This window comes from Podospora pseudoanserina, chromosome 3 (genome assembly GCF_035222485.1).
Source record: "Podospora pseudoanserina strain CBS 124.78 chromosome 3, whole genome shotgun sequence".
Lineage (NCBI taxonomy): Eukaryota > Fungi > Ascomycota > Sordariomycetes > Sordariales > Podosporaceae > Podospora > Podospora pseudoanserina.
The window spans coordinates 989,745-1,006,103 of NC_085922.1; the positions used below are offsets into that span (position 1 = coordinate 989,745).

The 16,359-nt window shown below is 51.6% G+C and overlaps 5 protein-coding genes across 5 annotated transcripts; 4 read left to right on the forward strand and 1 right to left on the reverse strand.

Annotated features, from left to right (window-relative positions):
- The first annotated feature begins 1,529 nt into the window (after window positions 1-1,529).
- On the forward strand, window positions 1,530-2,649 carry QC764_302855 (uncharacterized protein). The gene is made up of 2 exons (XM_062945401.1): window positions 1,530-1,829; window positions 1,883-2,649. The coding sequence occupies exons 1-2, from the start codon at window positions 1,685-1,687 to the stop codon at window positions 2,572-2,574; spliced, it is 837 nt and encodes a 278-aa protein (XP_062801372.1). The 5' UTR covers window positions 1,530-1,684; the 3' UTR covers window positions 2,575-2,649.
- A 1,312-nt stretch (window positions 2,650-3,961) lies between these two features.
- QC764_302860 (uncharacterized protein) lies at window positions 3,962-5,378 on the forward strand (the record flags this gene model as incomplete). Its single annotated transcript, XM_062945402.1, has 5 exons — window positions 3,962-4,188; window positions 4,248-4,318; window positions 4,377-4,588; window positions 4,642-5,012; window positions 5,107-5,378. The coding sequence occupies exons 1-5, from the start codon at window positions 4,158-4,160 to the stop codon at window positions 5,376-5,378; spliced, it is 957 nt and encodes a 318-aa protein (XP_062801373.1). The 5' UTR covers window positions 3,962-4,157.
- A 1,003-nt stretch (window positions 5,379-6,381) lies between these two features.
- Window positions 6,382-7,852, forward strand: QC764_0049670 (uncharacterized protein; the record flags this gene model as incomplete). Its single annotated transcript, XM_062940394.1, has 2 exons — window positions 6,382-7,518; window positions 7,577-7,852. The coding sequence occupies 2 exons, from the start codon at window positions 6,382-6,384 to the stop codon at window positions 7,850-7,852; spliced, it is 1,413 nt and encodes a 470-aa protein (XP_062801374.1).
- A 707-nt stretch (window positions 7,853-8,559) lies between these two features.
- On the forward strand, window positions 8,560-9,186 carry QC764_302880 (uncharacterized protein; the record flags this gene model as incomplete). Its single annotated transcript, XM_062945403.1, has 2 exons — window positions 8,560-8,708; window positions 8,824-9,186. 2 exons carry the CDS (start codon window positions 8,560-8,562, stop codon window positions 9,173-9,175), a joined length of 501 nt encoding a protein of 166 aa, XP_062801375.1. The 3' UTR covers window positions 9,176-9,186.
- Window positions 9,187-10,509: 1,323 nt separating this feature from the next.
- QC764_302890 (uncharacterized protein) lies at window positions 10,510-11,841 on the reverse strand (the record flags this gene model as incomplete). The annotated part of the gene is made up of 1 exon (XM_062945404.1): window positions 10,510-11,841. The coding sequence occupies one exon, from the start codon at window positions 11,839-11,841 to the stop codon at window positions 10,510-10,512; it is 1,332 nt and encodes a 443-aa protein (XP_062801376.1).
- Between the last annotated feature and the right edge of the window lie 4,518 nt (window positions 11,842-16,359).

The following is a 16,359-nucleotide window of genomic DNA, read 5'->3' on the forward strand; positions in this document are numbered from 1 at the left end:
GCCAGGTGAGCCGGCTCACTTCTGCCAAGAGTGAGCGCCCCACTGTCCTGCAGTTCCGTCGTTTCCTTCCACTTGATTGGCTACCACAACCCGCCGCAGTCTCCATCCTGCCTTACTATATGGTTGGTCTGTGACAAGTCGTGATCAATCTGATCAGTGCCCTGATCACACTGATTACTTCACTTAGTCTAATGAAATGGTGAGAAAACACACAAACCAACCACAACACCTTAAATATACCCTCAACAGGGTCTCTGAATGAACACACCTGCGTGACAGTGGCTCGCTCGCAGGCCGCACTCCACGTAGGACAAAGAAAAGACTCTATGGGCTTGCAGGCCACATAATAAGCACCTAATCGGCCTGATCAGAGGGCCAGAATTACCTGCACGCGTGCAAGGCACAAAAATGTGAAGAAATAAAAGTCGATGTCCTGTCTAAAATAGAATGTCCGAAGCAGACCGCTTATATATATATGACCCCTGAACCCCCGAATCCTCCGAGAGCCCCACTTCTTTACTCAAACCCTCAGGCTTGTAGCTGCACCCCAAACTACTAATTAGTGCACTAATCGCACTAATCAGTCTTTCTGTGCTGTGATTAGCTCCCCTAGGTATTTCTCGCTTGGCTCCTGCTCCCGTGGTTCCACAACCAATTGTTATTCCTATCTATATACTAGGGTTGTAACATTAAACTAGTAATTAAACAAGTAATTAAACTAGTAATTAAACTCGAAATTTAACTAGTAATTAAACTAGTATTTAAACTTACCTTTTAGAAAGTAAACAAAAATATAAGTTGTGCTAGTATAAGCGTTAGTGCTAGTACTAGCGTTAGTAAATTTAATTTTTTCCAGTTAAAACAATATTCGTAAGCGTTTAATTTAATGTTTCAATAGTATTACTATAATTAGCTTCACGCGAAGGATATTCCTTTTTTTTATTATATTTATGGTGCCGAAACTTAGTTTATTCTCTGCTTTCTTCAAAGATCATCACTTTTTACTATACCTTGCCTTACCATACCTTGTATAACGGCATCAACTTATTACTGTTAAATTGTCTGTGGCTGATGTTGTGGCGGGATTGCGAAAGGCTTACTGTATTGGGTTGGTGTGGTAGCTATACCGTAGATATAAAAACTCTACATGGTAGATTTAGAGAATTTGTGCTTGACTGTCACAGTTAAGCTAACAGCAGGTCGGACAGTGTGCGGGGCGCAGGGCGTCCCCAGCCAATCATTAGTGGACCAATAGGAAGCGGGATCACTGGTGGAGTGACGGGATCTCGGTGATCCAGGTGGTCCACTGGTCTATATATACGGAGGAACTAGATGGGTAGCAGATAGTTCCGCAGTATGCAATTCAAGTCACATTCGTTGGTATCAAGATTAATGTGATTGAGGCAAGCTATTTGTTGTACAGTGTTTACCTGTACCGGACCAAGATTGTCTAGAAGCGCCTTCGACTAGCATCCCTTTCAGAGGTTCTGGATAGGGGTTCGTCACATTGACGGGGTTGTTTAGTCTCTTTTAGTCTGTAACGGGCGGAGACATCGCGATGACATCCACCCGCTAGTGGTTGAGGGCTCCATGGAATAGTCGATATAAAAGTCCCTTTCCCGGTCACCGTCAGCCTGCCGAATCTTTCTTTCCACTCGCCTTGAACAGTGCCCTGCTGCCTTACATGCGTTTCATCACCGCGTCATGCCTCCTGGCCCTTGGAACATCGGGTGTGTTGTCACGCGACTGGGAATGGGACACCAGAAAGCAGGGATATTGGTGTCTCACGCCAAACATACGAAGAACTGAAAATGGCATTGCATACTACGGTTAGTTCCCTCCGCCTCCATTGATCTCGTGTAATTGCTAACACACACTTCAGGCAACACCGTCTGCCCGAGCCAAATCAAAACTTGTGAAGCAGTCTGCAGTCCATTGGGCGGTACCATCCCCGGCCAAAACGTATGCATCACCGAGAACAACAGACAGGATGACCCTGACAAGCGAATCCCCTACTGCTTTAAATGCCAGTGCAGGGATGAGAGCTGGCCGAACCTGAGGCTTTATCCTGGGTCGGTGGCGCGGTTGGAGTGTGAGCGGGAGGCGGAGTGGTGCGCTGTTCAGAGGGAGGCGTTGAAGGATGATCCGGTGTGGGGGAAGACGAAGTGTGAATGTCCTGCGTTGTTGCCGTTGCCTGTTGTGACGGGGGTGGGTGCCGTTGCGGTGGTGTCTTCCACGCCCTTGACACCCTCGATGACAAGTTCGACAATTGTGTCTATGGCCGGGATTGCGACGTCTGAGAGTAGGGTGGTGGAAACCTCGAATATGGGGGAGGTGCCTACTGCGGTCACTTCTTCCGTGGTCATTTCTTTGGTGGACGACATGCAGGGCCGTCCAGTAGTCACCGGCGGACCTCAGCCATCGTCGCACGAGAAAGAGCATCCCAATTCGGAGGAGGCGATTTCCGGTGCAGCTCAGTCTACGGCTGTAGAGGAGGAAATCGTTGGTTCAGGGGCTGGGAAAGGTGCAGCTGGGGTTTTGGGAGCATTGTTGGCGGTGATGATGGTGGTTTGAGACGGCAATGAATAGTAAACCAAGTCCATCCATTTGTATATCCAGACGGAACCGCGTGCAAAAGTTTCATGGCCAAAAGCTAAGCCTCCCCAGCTCACTCTACTGCTTCTTGCCTGGTGGAGAGTCGCGGCGACGTATCGCACGAATGTGGAGCTACCTGGTAGTCAGCATTCTTGTTTCAGCTCCCATCCACGTCGTCAGCTTTCTGTTGGGTCTTCGCTCTCCCAAAACCACCTCTAACCCAAGCCCAGTTCCTCGATGTATCTCCCTCCCATCACAACCCTCCTAGCCATCACGCTCGGAGCCATCGGGGCATGCTCCCAGAACGACACCTGGTGGACCACGGCAGTACGCGACCAAGAAATGAATTCTTCAATTATTTTCCCCCGCCCTACCCGTGAAGGTATTGAGTATTTTGGTTGGTTCTTTGTCACCCCCATACCTAAGGTACTTACCTCAAATGGTTTAACAATCTTTAGGAAACGCCGTCTGCCGCAGTCAAATCAGCATCTGCGAGAGATATTGCCGCACCAGAAGTGGTGTTTTACCCGGGAGAATGCCTGCAAGAGATATGACGCGTTGAATTCGGGGACGGCTGAGGAGGCGGGGATATGGGAGGACGATCCGGAGGAGTATGTGGCGTATTGTTGGGAATGCAGCTGTGTGGAGGGGGCGTGGCCAAGATTGTTGAGGTGTTCGGGGTCGGTGGAGAGGTATAATTGTCTGAGGCAGGCGGAAATTTGTCGGTATGGGCGTGCGTTCAATGGGGAGGAGGATTTATCTGGATGTGGTTGTAGTGAGGAGGAGGAGATTGATGATGGGTTAGACTCGGAGGGGAGTGGTGAGGTCGGTCAGGATGTTGATTCAGGGGGTGTAAAATGTGGAGCTGGGACTTTGGGGTTTGTCATTGGTGGTGGTGATGGCTGTGTGAATGTAGGTTTTGGCTCAGCGAAGAAGTCATCATGTACGTCGTCCATTGATCTTCAGAAAAAATTGACATTCTCCTTGCCAAGCTTCTGCAACACGGCACGAGATACGACGGCACCAGCTACCGCCGTGCCGGGACCGGATGATTCCCCTCCTAAAGCGCCGTGGATCTCCGTGGATCGCCGTGGCGTGAAGAATGCTTGTCGCTCGGTACGTTACGGCATCCGGAAAGCGAGTGCATCCGACAATGCTCCATTTGAACTGTCCTTCGCCTTTCCAGTCTTAGCTTTGACTCGGAACCGTCACCACTGCACATCTCGGACTCTAGTGCGACCATTCCTTCGCATTGGCGTATCAGAGCTCGGCGTATTCAGAACGACGGAAGGGCAGAATTCAGGCAGACACCATGGCGTTCAGTTTATCGTGATTGGCAAGCACGACACATGTCGGCGTAACCATGGTGCCGACAACACCCACGGAGCTGTGGTCTGCAACTTGTGAGTCCGCAGGAGTAAGACTGCTGGCGTACGATTCGGGACAAATAAATACGTCCATTGTGTACCCATTGTGTCTCAAGGACTTCATACCTTCAAACACGATATCGCGATATTCCACCCACTCCAAGACACACTAAGGTATCCCCGACAACCGCGAAAATGGTCAAGATTGCCGTTGCCGCTCCGGGCCGTAAGTCACAGGCCACCACACCTCGCAGCTTGCAAAGCTAACCACATTCATTATTGAAGAGGTCGCTCGTGAGATCATCGAAGTTCTTGTCGCTACTGCGAAGCATGAAGTGATCACGCTTGCTCGCCGGGTAAGTCAACCCAACAGTAGCAGACGCAATCTCTGGCCCATGATCTGACTCCAGATAGGAACTTGCCCCAGAGGAAATTGTCGAGGGCACAACCCCACTCAAGGTCGACTTTCACAACCCAGCTGAGCTGAAGAAGGTCCTTCAGGGCGTCCATACTGTTCTCTCGTTTGTGGTTGTTCAGAATGACCCCGATGGCATCGCTCAAAAGACTCTCATTGACGCCGCCATCGCAGTCGGAGTCAAGCGCTTCGCTCCGAGCGAGTGGTTTATGTAGGCCCATCTTCGTAGGCCTCAGCCCGACAACATGACACTGACACAGCTAGTGCTCGCTACACTCATCTCCAGTGGGCCGCCAGCAAGGTGGCCATCCGCGACTATCTCGAAGAAAAGAACAAGGACGGCAAAGTCATCGAGTACTGTCTGTTCCAGCCTGGCATATTCACTGACTACCACGCCAACGAGAACATCAACAAGCATCTCAAGACGAACGATTTCCTCCCCATTGACTTTGCAAACCACAAGTTGCTCGCTCCCGGGAGTCTCAAACCCCGCTTGACGGCCACCACAGTCCGGGATGTCGCCAACATCGTCGCAAAGGCAATCGAATACGAAGGCGAGTGGCCAAAGATTGGAGGCATCGCGGGTGAAACACTTACGCTCGCCGAGGAGCTAGCGATTGGGGAGAAGATAAGAGGTTTGTTGACTTCCCAACCTGAATCTTTTGGCGTCCTACCTACTACGTCTTGGCTCGTCACATGGCAGTACTCTAATCCAATAACACAATACAGGCAAGAAATTCGAAGTTGAGCTGCTGGATGTTGATAGCCTCAGAAAAGGAGAATGGAACGGTTCGTGGGTCAAACCACTTGAGCACCCCTCGATTCAACACCTTGACGAGGAGACGCGGGCGGCCTTCTCCAAGGCGGCGTTTTCGGGTTTTCTGCTTGCGTTGGTGGATGACGAGTTGGTGGTATCGGATGAGTGGAACCGCATCTTCCCCGACTACAAGTTTACAGGGATCGAGGAATTCGTCTCGAAGTTTTGGGCCGGGAAGCCGTAGGTAGTGCAAGGTAGTGTTGCCGCAATTTGGTTGACCGAATGTCGGGTGGCAAGCGGCATGCATGTGCTCACACGAGCAGCAGGTGGCCGGCACGCCGGTTGGAGGATTGGGAGGGGTTAACGAAAGATGGAAGCTGGAGAGGCTTGCGAGTTCTTGGGAGTCTTGGACTGTTGGAGAAAGTTGGAGAGATATGGAAGCTGGATGGGCCATGGAAGGGGCTTGGCTGTTGATAGGTGCATGGCTTGCATGGCTTCTCATCTTCTGGAAATAACCGTCCTTCATGCTCCCACTGGCTCCTTCACCCCATCTCCTCTGTGAATATCGATATCTCCCCCACTGTTAGAAGCATGGAATATAAGGCGCCGAGCAATGCCGAGACAGGTGCTACGCCGCACCAACCCGGAGAACCCTCTTGGCCAACTCCACCACACTTGCCCGGGAATGGAACCTCCAACGGTTCCCCCACAAATTCTTTGGACCTTGTGCCTGGATCTGTGGAGCCCGGCTGTCGGGAAAGGAAGTTGACAAGACCAAGCCTTGTCGGCAAGATACCACCCTAGACCCGAACAGTCAAGGATCAGCCGTTGAAACCTGCCTCTTCTGGCAGTTCACCAGAGGAGCAGATGGCTGACGTGATTAGCTAGCATGATAACCGGGCCAAGATTCCCCTTCACGACGACTCTACCAACGACGACCTGCCCGCATGCATGGGTTGCAGTATTGGGGACCGTGATGGACCGTGATGGACAGTAGGAGGAGCAGGAGCGGGAGGGGAAGCAACTCCAAAGGCGATGCTGACATTGACATGGTACTCCAAGAATAGCACCCACGGTCTCCGTTGATCGACAATTATAAATACCGACGGGCCCTCACCCTCGCCGTCAAGACAAAGAGAGAGAGGTCAGTCAGACTCGGGACATCCTCTCCTCTGATCTCCTTCTTCCACCACCACTTCTTCTTCTTCATCCATCTACCCTCAAGCCAACCACGTCCAACCGCCAACATGAAGGTTACTTCCGTTGTCGCCGCTGCCGCTTTCGGCGCGACGACTGTCTCTGCCGGCCTCTCCGCCGAGGCCGCCAGCAAACATGAGGAAGTCATGGCTCTGAAGATCAAGCAGTGGGATGCCGCTCGCGCCTCCGGTCTCTTCGGTGGTTCCAAGCTCTACAAGGCCCTCTTCAGCACCGTTCCTTGCAGAAACGGCAAGGCCGGCGAGTACTCCTGCAACAACGTCAACCTCCAGGCTTTCCTCTCCCACGAGGATCTCGGCTCCGCCTCCAAGGCCGGCAACGATGTCTGGGGCTGGACCGACAAGAAGTCCAAGCGCGAGTTCGGTATCGTTGGTCAGACCGACGGTGTCGCCTTCGTTGAGATCACCGGTCTCGGTCGTCTCGAGTACATCGGCCGCCTCGACACCCAGACCGAGATCGTCTCGTGGAGAGATATCAAGGTCATTGGCGACTATGCCTACATTGGCGCCGAGGCCAACAACCACGGTATCCAGATCTTCGACCTCCGCAAGCTTCTCGACGTCAAGCCCTGGTGGAACCCCTTCTTCTTTAAGCCCAAGGTCTTCAGCAAGGAGACCGACATCACCCTCTTCGATGGCGTCGGTGCCACCCACAACATCGTTGCCCACGAGGAGACCAACATGATCTACGCCGTCGGTGGCCGCTCCGGCGCCAACGCCCGCAACACCCCCTGCGCCGGTGGCATGTTCATGGTTGACGTTTCCAATCCCCTCAAGCCAGTGTCCCCTGGCTGCATTCCCCAGGACGGTTACGTTCACGATGCCCAGTGCGTCATCTACAAGGGCCCCAGCGCCGCCTACAAGGGTCGTGAGATCTGCTTCAACTTCAACGAGGACACCCTCACCGTCATGGACGTCACCAACAAGTCGGCCCCCGCCGTCGTCTCCCGTACTCCCTATGAGGGCAATGCCTACTCTCACCAGGGCTGGCTCATTGATGAGAACCAGTCCTTCCTCCTCCTCGATGACGAGCTCGATGAGCAGAACAAGGTCGGGCCTGCTGCCAACGGCCGCACCACCACCTACATCTTCAACGTTGCCAACCTCGAGGCCCCCGTCAACACTGGTTACTACCAGTCCCCTGCCAAGTCCATCGACCACAACCAATACGTGAGTTTTTCTCTTGTGAGATTTGAAGTGTTCAGATCGCTAACATGCTGCTCAATAGGTCATCGATGGTCTCACCTACCAGGCCAACTACGGCTCCGGCCTCCGCGTCGTCGATGTCTCCTCCGTCAAGGTCGACCCTACCGGCGCCAAGTTCAAGGAGACGGGCTTCTTCGACTGCCACCCGGAGGACGATGATGTCAACGGTGTCACCGAGTTCCTCGGCACCTGGTCCGTCTACCCCTACTTCAAGTCCGGCTACATCCTCCTCAACTCCATTGAGCGCGGTATCTTCTCGCTCAAGTACACCGGCAAGAAGGCCGCGTACAAGCTCTAAGTCTGTTGCGATGGGGTTTTTGGGTAGACAGGTTGTATATATAGCTAGCAGTCACTATTGATAATGCTTATTAGTTTCATGTCATGTTTTATTGTGGCTTGAGCTTTTGATTGGTGGCGCTGTTGTAGAGCTACAGTTTCTACACCGCAACTATATGCTGACTGGATGCCCTGGTCATCTGAACTGGCGTATTGCATGTCCTGCCTCTTTGGGTTCACCGGAAATAAGCCCTGCCCGCCCAACGCGACACTGTACAGCCGGTCACCTCGGATTTATCCAGGTTCCTTCATCGTACCAGCCAGCTAATGGTCTGGCGCCACTGAAGTGAACAATTCATGGTTACATTACACTGCCTGACAGCTGGTCGATCATGGTACAGCCGGAGTCTGGTTGATCGAGCTCAGAACGAATCACAACTTGTTGTCAGCGTCCAAATAGCACCGAGATATTTATAGGATTAGTCCGCACCGATGAATACGATGTTTAGGAATACGATGCAGGAAGACCCGACCGCAACGAGATATGACGTTGTTGCGATAATATGCTCGATCAAAGGATGGAATTGGTGTGTATAAATTGACCCTTGAGTCTAACCCTTGATCTGCTTTCATGTCATCATCCTCTCACACTCACCATCCACGTTAGCATACTCTCACAGATCCCTTTGCTTTACTACCCCTTCAAGTTTCAACAAAAATATCACAACGATGAAGTCGATTTTCTCCCTCGCTGCCGCTGCCGCCCTCGTCGGCCTGTCCAACAGCACGCCAGTCCCTGACGCAACAGCTGCCGCTCACGGCCCCTACCACATCTCAGGCTTCTTCGCCTCAAAGCCGCATTTGAGCAGTGGCTGCCGGTGTGTAACCCAACAACTACACCCCCTTTCCATCACCCCTTTTCTGGCCCCCTCTCCCTCCCCACTCTCCCTCCCTACTCTCCCTCCCCACTCATACTGACCCGTCCGTTTCCAGCTTCGAATTCAACCTCACATCCCCCACCCTTCCCTCCACCCCCCCAGTCTCCTGCTGGGCCTCAGTCGAGCTAGGCTTCTCAGGCGCAACCTGGCTGGGGTATGTGTATCAAGGACTAGGTCACTGCGATAACGAGAGGGTCGACTGGACGTTCAACCATCCCAGAGGGGCAGAGACGGATAGAAACGACGCGGTGTTTAATGTCACGGTTGACGGGGTGTTGGGGACGTATAGGGTGCCGAAGGAGGATATCTATGTGAATTTGAACGACGAGAGGAATCCGTTTGATAATGATGTCAGTTATAGCGGGCCGAGGGAGTTTGAGATTGTGGATTTCCCTGGGGGGGACTAGATGGAGGGGGGTTTGAAGGAGAAGGGGAGAGGGGGGGTGGTTCGGGAGAGATTTTTTAGATTGAATGTTGGAATTTAGAGAGCTGAACTCCTACCGGAGTGTTGGAACGATGGTTTTTTGTAACAACTTGAAGTTGACATTGACCCCCTTTTCTCATATCACCCTTTTTCCACATTGCCGCTCAACCCCCTCTCCCCGCCTTGCTCTCTTCTTATCTCAACCCCCGTCTGATACCCTCTTCCATCTAACCCTTTCCTTTCACCACCCTTCCCACCTCTCCTTCTTCCACCACCCCTCCCCATCACCTTTCACCTACCTCCTACACCCCTTCCACCCCACAACATCAGAACCACCATTAGGAGCGGGCCACGCGCGCACAGGCCAGAGAGCAGCCGTCAAATGGAATTCCCACAGGCCAGAGTAGTGTGCGCTTTACTTTGTGCTCGCTCACGCCCGAGTACAGGACCGTGAAAGGGGTTACACGTTGACGGGCGGGAGTTTGTGAATAGGTTGGGTGATGGTTGGCAGGTGATTCAGTGGCCATCTTGGTGCGGGTATTGGTGAGATGGTTATACCAGGGAGGAAAATGGTTATTCTCGTGGAAGGCTGGGGACGTGACATGGCCGTGTTGGTCGATTGGATGTCGTGATGATTGATGAAGACGGGATGGGTGGTGTACTTGGGCAACCGGGGTCTAAGCGGACAATGTCTAATGGTTTGGCCCGGTCATGGTAAGACGGGTCTAGGTCCTGTTTTGGTGGTATACAATTACTGTCTGGTTTTCTGTCAATAGAAATAACAAGTTCAACAACGCTCGAGAGTTGGATATTGACAAGGAACTTATTTCCATGACTCCCAGTGTTGTTGATGTGTCTTCCGCACTGTCAAGTCTAAAATGTGAGCAAAATGATGTCGTTCCATGCCCAACGTTTCATTTTTGAGGAGACAAAGCATCTACATCAGACCCTACCATATGCCAATCACGAAGGATGCCTTGATGTAAAACTAGTGGGCGTCAGAATAACACTCACATGTGTCTTCAAAACGTCAACCTACCTCACTGGATAATCAAGGTGCCTTGTGGAATGGTAGATAGGCCTCTAAACATTGGAAAGAGCCCCCTAATTATTTTCGACAGGCCTCTTATTATATCTGGTAGGCCTCTTATTATCTTCAATATACCATATAATATACTTGATAGGCCTCATTTAACCCATGCTAGGGCCTCATCTAATACCTTGAAGGCCTCAAAAACACACAGCACGCCCTTCCGTAACCTCAACACCCCCATGAATATCCCTTGAACATCCCTTCAATACCCATCCCCCCTAGAATCACCCATCCAAAACCCCCTGACAAGCCCTCAAACTCCCCACAACCGTCAAACTCAACAACGGGCTAATAATATACGAAATCGTCAACAACCTCGCAATCGCCCCCTCCTGCTCACCCCCCACCCCCTCCGTAACCTGCACCAAACTAATTAGCTTCTGTGCCGATGGCCCCGCAGGCATAAGCATCATGGTAAACCACAAAATAGGATCACTCCCCACCCAATCCGTCTTCGTCGCCAGCAGCCAAATCGTCCCGATGCTCATCGCCGGCCAGATGACAAACCGCACCAGCAGAATAAACGACACCGTACCCCAGGGGACAATCTTCCTCAGCTTCCCATCTTCCCTCCCTTGTTTCCTGCTCTTGCGGAACTCCTTGATCGAGTTGAACAGCGAAAGCCCAGTGACGAGGACAGGCAGGGGCGCAAACAACTGGCTGATCGTCTTGAGGGAAGCGGTCAACCAAGCGGTGAAGATACCGCCTTCTTGAGTCGGGGCAAAAAAGGCCTTGTGAAGAGGGGGAGCCAGGCCAACCACAGCGCCAATCACCGCCCCAATGAGGGGGGCGTTGAAAAAGGACAGGACGAGCGACACCCACCACTGGGCACGAGGGGAGAGACCATCCCACTGCTTCTGCGACACAAAAAAAGGGTGCTCGTCCGTGTAGTTCTGCTGCCGGTTGTCGCGCCCACTCGACGAGCTGTTCCGGTTCCCGAGGAGACGAGTCTGCTCGTCCGCACTCGCTTCTTCATCATCGTGATTCCCGCCTCCGCTCTCGTCCTCGCCATCCCTGTCCTCGCCATCCCACGAGTCCGTGTCCTCGAGCAAACGAGGACCAACCGCAAAAGTAATGCAGTTGGAGATTGTTGAAAACACCAAAAAGTACGACTTGGCGCGCTCGACTGCTTCCTCGCTGGATTCATCTCCCATGACCAGCGTGTCCAAAATTCCCGTCTCTTGTAGTGCCCCAATGAGGAGGAGCGGGTAACTCGTGGTGTTGTTGATGAGGATGGCGACCGAGGCCCAGTTGGGCATTCCGAAACCGAATTGGGCGAGCATGCCGATGCCAAAGGAGACAATGTGGCAGACTACACCCCAGATGACGATGGGGACATAGTTGCTGACGGAGTCGAGGTCGAGTTGAGAGCCGACTTTGGTGATGAGAAGCGCAGGCAAAAAAAGCTGGACGCAGATCTTGGAGATCTTCTTGCTGCTTTTGCGGTCGAGAAGTCCCAGCCAGCCCGCGATGCCGCCATAGGTCATGACGAGGAGGACTGAGAGGGAGGCCTGGATGGCGCCGAGAAAAGATTCGAAGAGGCCGGTAGACCCCATGGTGATGGTTTTGATGTCGTCTGCTACAAGGTGTGGTGTGTTAGTCGAGGCTTTGGAAGTGCTCTGGGCGTAGCTGATAAGCTTCTCTTGGAGGGTGTGATGGTTCAGGCACCATGCGCAGAAGATCTGGGAAAGAGGTCTAGGTGTGGTAGATGTCTTGCTCAAATATGGTTCCTGAAAGGTCTAGAACGTGTCGTGTGCTTGATTGCCTTGGCTGGCACCCGACGCCTTGGAACAGCTGAATGCATGACGAGTGGGCGCTCAAACTGATGACGAAAGCCAAGAAACGGTGGCCGGCCAGGGGTTGGCTGTCGCGATCACAACACAGCCAAGAAGGCCAAGACAAGGCGCCGTTGGGAATGTGGGTCTATGATTTGAGGTGGCTTTTGGCTGGGTAAGAACTAAAACACTGAAAGACATTGCTTGGCATGAATCAATCCAGATTCATGACTTGCAGAAGTCCATTAGACATAGCTTCCCAAAATGGCCTATCTGAACATCATATGAAAATGATAGAGTGGAGATGGCAGATGTGAAGAGTCTCAATAGAGGTGAGGCCATCTTTCGAAATATTGACCTTCCCAGACCTATGGCTGAGAAGCTCGAAGCAAAAAGTGACGGGAAAGTGCAAGAGGTTTCGATGGAACAAGCAACTCGACCAAAAGTCAAGAACAGCCACTTGACTGTTCCAAACATCCGAGGAAACGCCAAAGAAACACTACATCGTCAGAAAGCAAAACTGAATAGCTGGGGTTACCGACAATCTCTCAGCCGCGCGAGCAGCCGGTCACGGGGGGCGGGGCTGGAGGTGGCGGCGGCGGCGGAGGCGGAGGAGGAGGAGGAGGGCCCGGAGGGGGTGTTAGTGGCGGCGTCCGCGGCGGCGTCCTGGGAGGCGTGTGCTTAGGCGTTGGAGGCGGCGTGTAAGGGCTCGCGGCCCCCATCTTGACGTTCTTGATAACAAGAGGAAAAAAAGGCCAGACACTTGCGATTTTTTCTGACACTACTTCACCACTCCAGCCTAGCTGCCCTACAGAAGGAAGGAGCCCCTCGCCATATGCTCCCAGTGACAGGTCATTATGTCGATACCTGTAGAGAAATAAACTTCTTCGATCAATCGAGACAGAAACTACATCTTCATGTTCAACTCAATTATCCCAGATACCATCCAGTTTGCTAAATGCTCAGACAGGGGAACTAGACATAACCTCACCGAGACTTTAAGAGTCAAAGTGCGCATAGAAACAGTCATAGTCAGACAATCAACTGTTGTGGGACACTGAATGGCCTGGGTTTTCCCAGACCCACACCGGTTTGCTTTTGGGGCTGGATTTTCTTACTGTTTTTCTTTTTAGCCAACAACCAACTACTGTAATACTAATTTTGTTTACCATTTTTTCTGGCCAATTTTGGCCTCATTTTCGCAGTCAGTGACTTTCCTAGGTCACCAGCCCAACAACTGTCCAAGAATGTTTCCAATCACATCAACCGATCATATCTGCCTAAAGCTTGCGCCGTGACATTGTAGCCCGTACCCCCGGACTATCATGAGCTCCAAGTGCCACAAAAGCATCCCTATGGCAAGCAATGTCCCTTCCCAAAGTTGTCTCGTACATCTCCCAGTCAAACCGCTTTACAATTGTGGCCGCTGTCAAGTACAGCCAGACTCTCATTTCGAGAGAAATCCTATGCTGTTTCTGGAAGACATACTGCCAAATTCTGAGGAAGATTTCTTCATTATTTCTACATTCACACCCCTAAGTCTTCCAATGAACCTGAATCATATAAGCGCTGACAAAAAAAATCGAAAATAAAACGGGCTGTAGAAAATATAGGTACATCGGTACATCGAGCTTGTACTTTCAAGCTCTCAGGCAGAATGATGATGAAGCATAACTCTTTGTATATCTGGACATTTATTACTCCGATCTTCGAAGCCGAAATTGTCAGACAGAATAGGAGCTCATGGGAGCTGAAACTGACGTAACCAGTTCAGCTGGACATGGTACCGTTTGCCTGGAATACTTAAGGTACCTACTTTTTCCTTATATCTATTTCTCAGTTTGGCTCGCCCCTGGTACAACTCAACAATTCTCTTCCCAACACTCTCCCCGCTCATGTACGCCCCAGCAACAGTGCCGCACTCTTCAAACGGCGCAGCATGCTCGCCACAGAACCATAACCTCCGTTCCACACAGCCATTTCTGATAGCCATTACATCCTTATCAGCTTCTTCGACACCAACCTGAAAGCTACAGTAACTCCCATTGCCACTGAGCTCATCTTTGAACCATTCTGTCGCGAGAATTGCCTTCGGGATATAGTGTTTGTCTTCTGAGTTGTATCCAGAAGGAGTGAGTAATAGGGTTTAAAGAACTCTCTGAGCAGGCGGCGCTTCTGTTATGCGGTCCGGCCGTGTGCGAGATTGACAATGTGCCTCGAACAGTCCCCATAGAGGTATAACAATATGGTGGGGTGGTTGTTTGGTGCAGTGAACGAAGACAAGTCCCAGATCTCTTGTGGCCATGAGGAAGGGTTCGTCGACGTTGAGTACAGCGGGAAAAGCCAGTTCGTGGAGCTGGGAAACTCCTCCTCATCCTTCAAATGGTTCTTCCAGAAGGCGGTAGGGAACGTGATGAACACTTTCTCCAGCTGAGAGAGCGAGATGTTTGATATCGCTGCAACGAGCCGAGGCGGGAGTTCAGGGACAAACATGTCGGCATGGTGTTGCTTTAGAAGCCCCAAAGGAGCTGTAATAACTACCTCGTCAAATGACTACACGTCTCCATCGGAAGTTGTGATGGAGACTGCGCCCCACTTGTCCTCTTCCGAGGTAGAAGAAACGACTTTGACAACGCGGGTCTTGAGACGGATATCGGCGTGTGTCAAAGCTGGTTTGGCGGCGAGTGCAAGGATTGAGGCATAGACAGAGGCAACAAACATCTCCTCTGCAGCATTTGTCAGTTGCAGTGTTGCCTTTTCAGTCGCTGATCACACATACCTCCGCCGCAACACTCCTCCATCTAAGCGAAGCGAAGGCGTTGCTTCCACATTGGCTCACCAACGTAGGCACTAAATATTTCGCTCATTTTAACAAGGAGGCCTCGTCCATGGTCATCTGAGAGCACCTCCTGTGCTCGTTCACGGATGAAGTCCTGCAATGTTGATGGAAGAGGAAGAGGTGGAAGAGGCGGCCGGAGCGGAAGTCGAGGACAACTAGCCCTCAAGGCCTTATTGGGGCCTTTTCTTATTTTTGCAACTATCTGGATTTTCTTTTTTTCAACGACTGTCTCCTATTTGTTACCGATATAGGCTTTTCACCCGGCCTCAGGGCACGGTTTTCCTATGTAAATAACATCAGCAGGACCGACAAACTCTTTTTAGGGTAGAACGGAGTAGGAATAATAATAATATCTTGGCAGTGGGACCTTTGACTGCCCGGTCGGTAAGAGGCCCACTGTTAAGGAATTAATATTTTGGCAGTGGGGTCTTGATCATCCAATCGGGCGAACATGTGCCCTCTGGGCCCTCTTCTAGATAACAACCAACGAATTGGCTCTCAAATCCATTGGGCCGATTGCTCTGGTCTGGCTGGGTGCTCTGATCTAGATGACTTCTACTTTCCCCCGGGTGACTGTTGGTCTCGCCTGTTTGACTGCTGCTCTGACTTGGTTGTGGTGAGTTCTGACTTGATTGAATGTTTTCATCGAAGGTCTGAGCGCTGGAGTTGACTGTGTTTGAGCTTTCTGCTACACTGGGAGAAAAGTTCTTCCTCATGAGCTTCTCAAACCTTGGATAACTTTCGACCAATTCGACAGGAAATGGGGCGTCTTTTTCAACTCCTTGAATAGCATCGGTCCTAGGATCTATCTTATTAATTCTTCGATAAGTCCTGGGTTTCTCTCGTTCTATATCCTCTTCGGCGAGTCACCGTTGAGACAGGGTTGCGCCTGTCACGGCAGAGCGGACCCACTGCACCACACTGCTATGATTGCTATCAAACGCTACAAGCAATCCAAGTTACCGACTTGGATCACTCAATGGGTATATGTATGGTCAGGCACGCCAGTGCCGTGACAGCGCCGGTGCTCATTCTTGACGGCCGTTCGCTCCCGTTCGACCCGGTCATCATACTGCCTTTGCTTCTTCCCACAGAGACTGTAATTAACCCCAAAGAGGTCGAAGCTTATCGTCAAGGCCACTGAACCTTCGTTGTAGGTCAGCCACTTGATTCGGGTCTGGCGGTGTAGTCATTTTGGGAACGCAGCGTGTGAAGGCGACGAGGAGACGGGAGAGATGATAACGGGACTAATTCTGTGTCAAAGGACGTAGTCTAAAGACCTTTGGGCTTCTTGTATACTGCCTCCATGTCGGCCGTCCTTCTGTGGTGAAGTGTGATTGGCACACCATTTCTTTACCAGGGCTGTGTGAACTGCCCAGTCAGTGACCAATGTGATACACCATTACTGAGTACATAGCCAATGGTTTGATTCACGGAGGGCCGCAATCTGCATGGCCCTC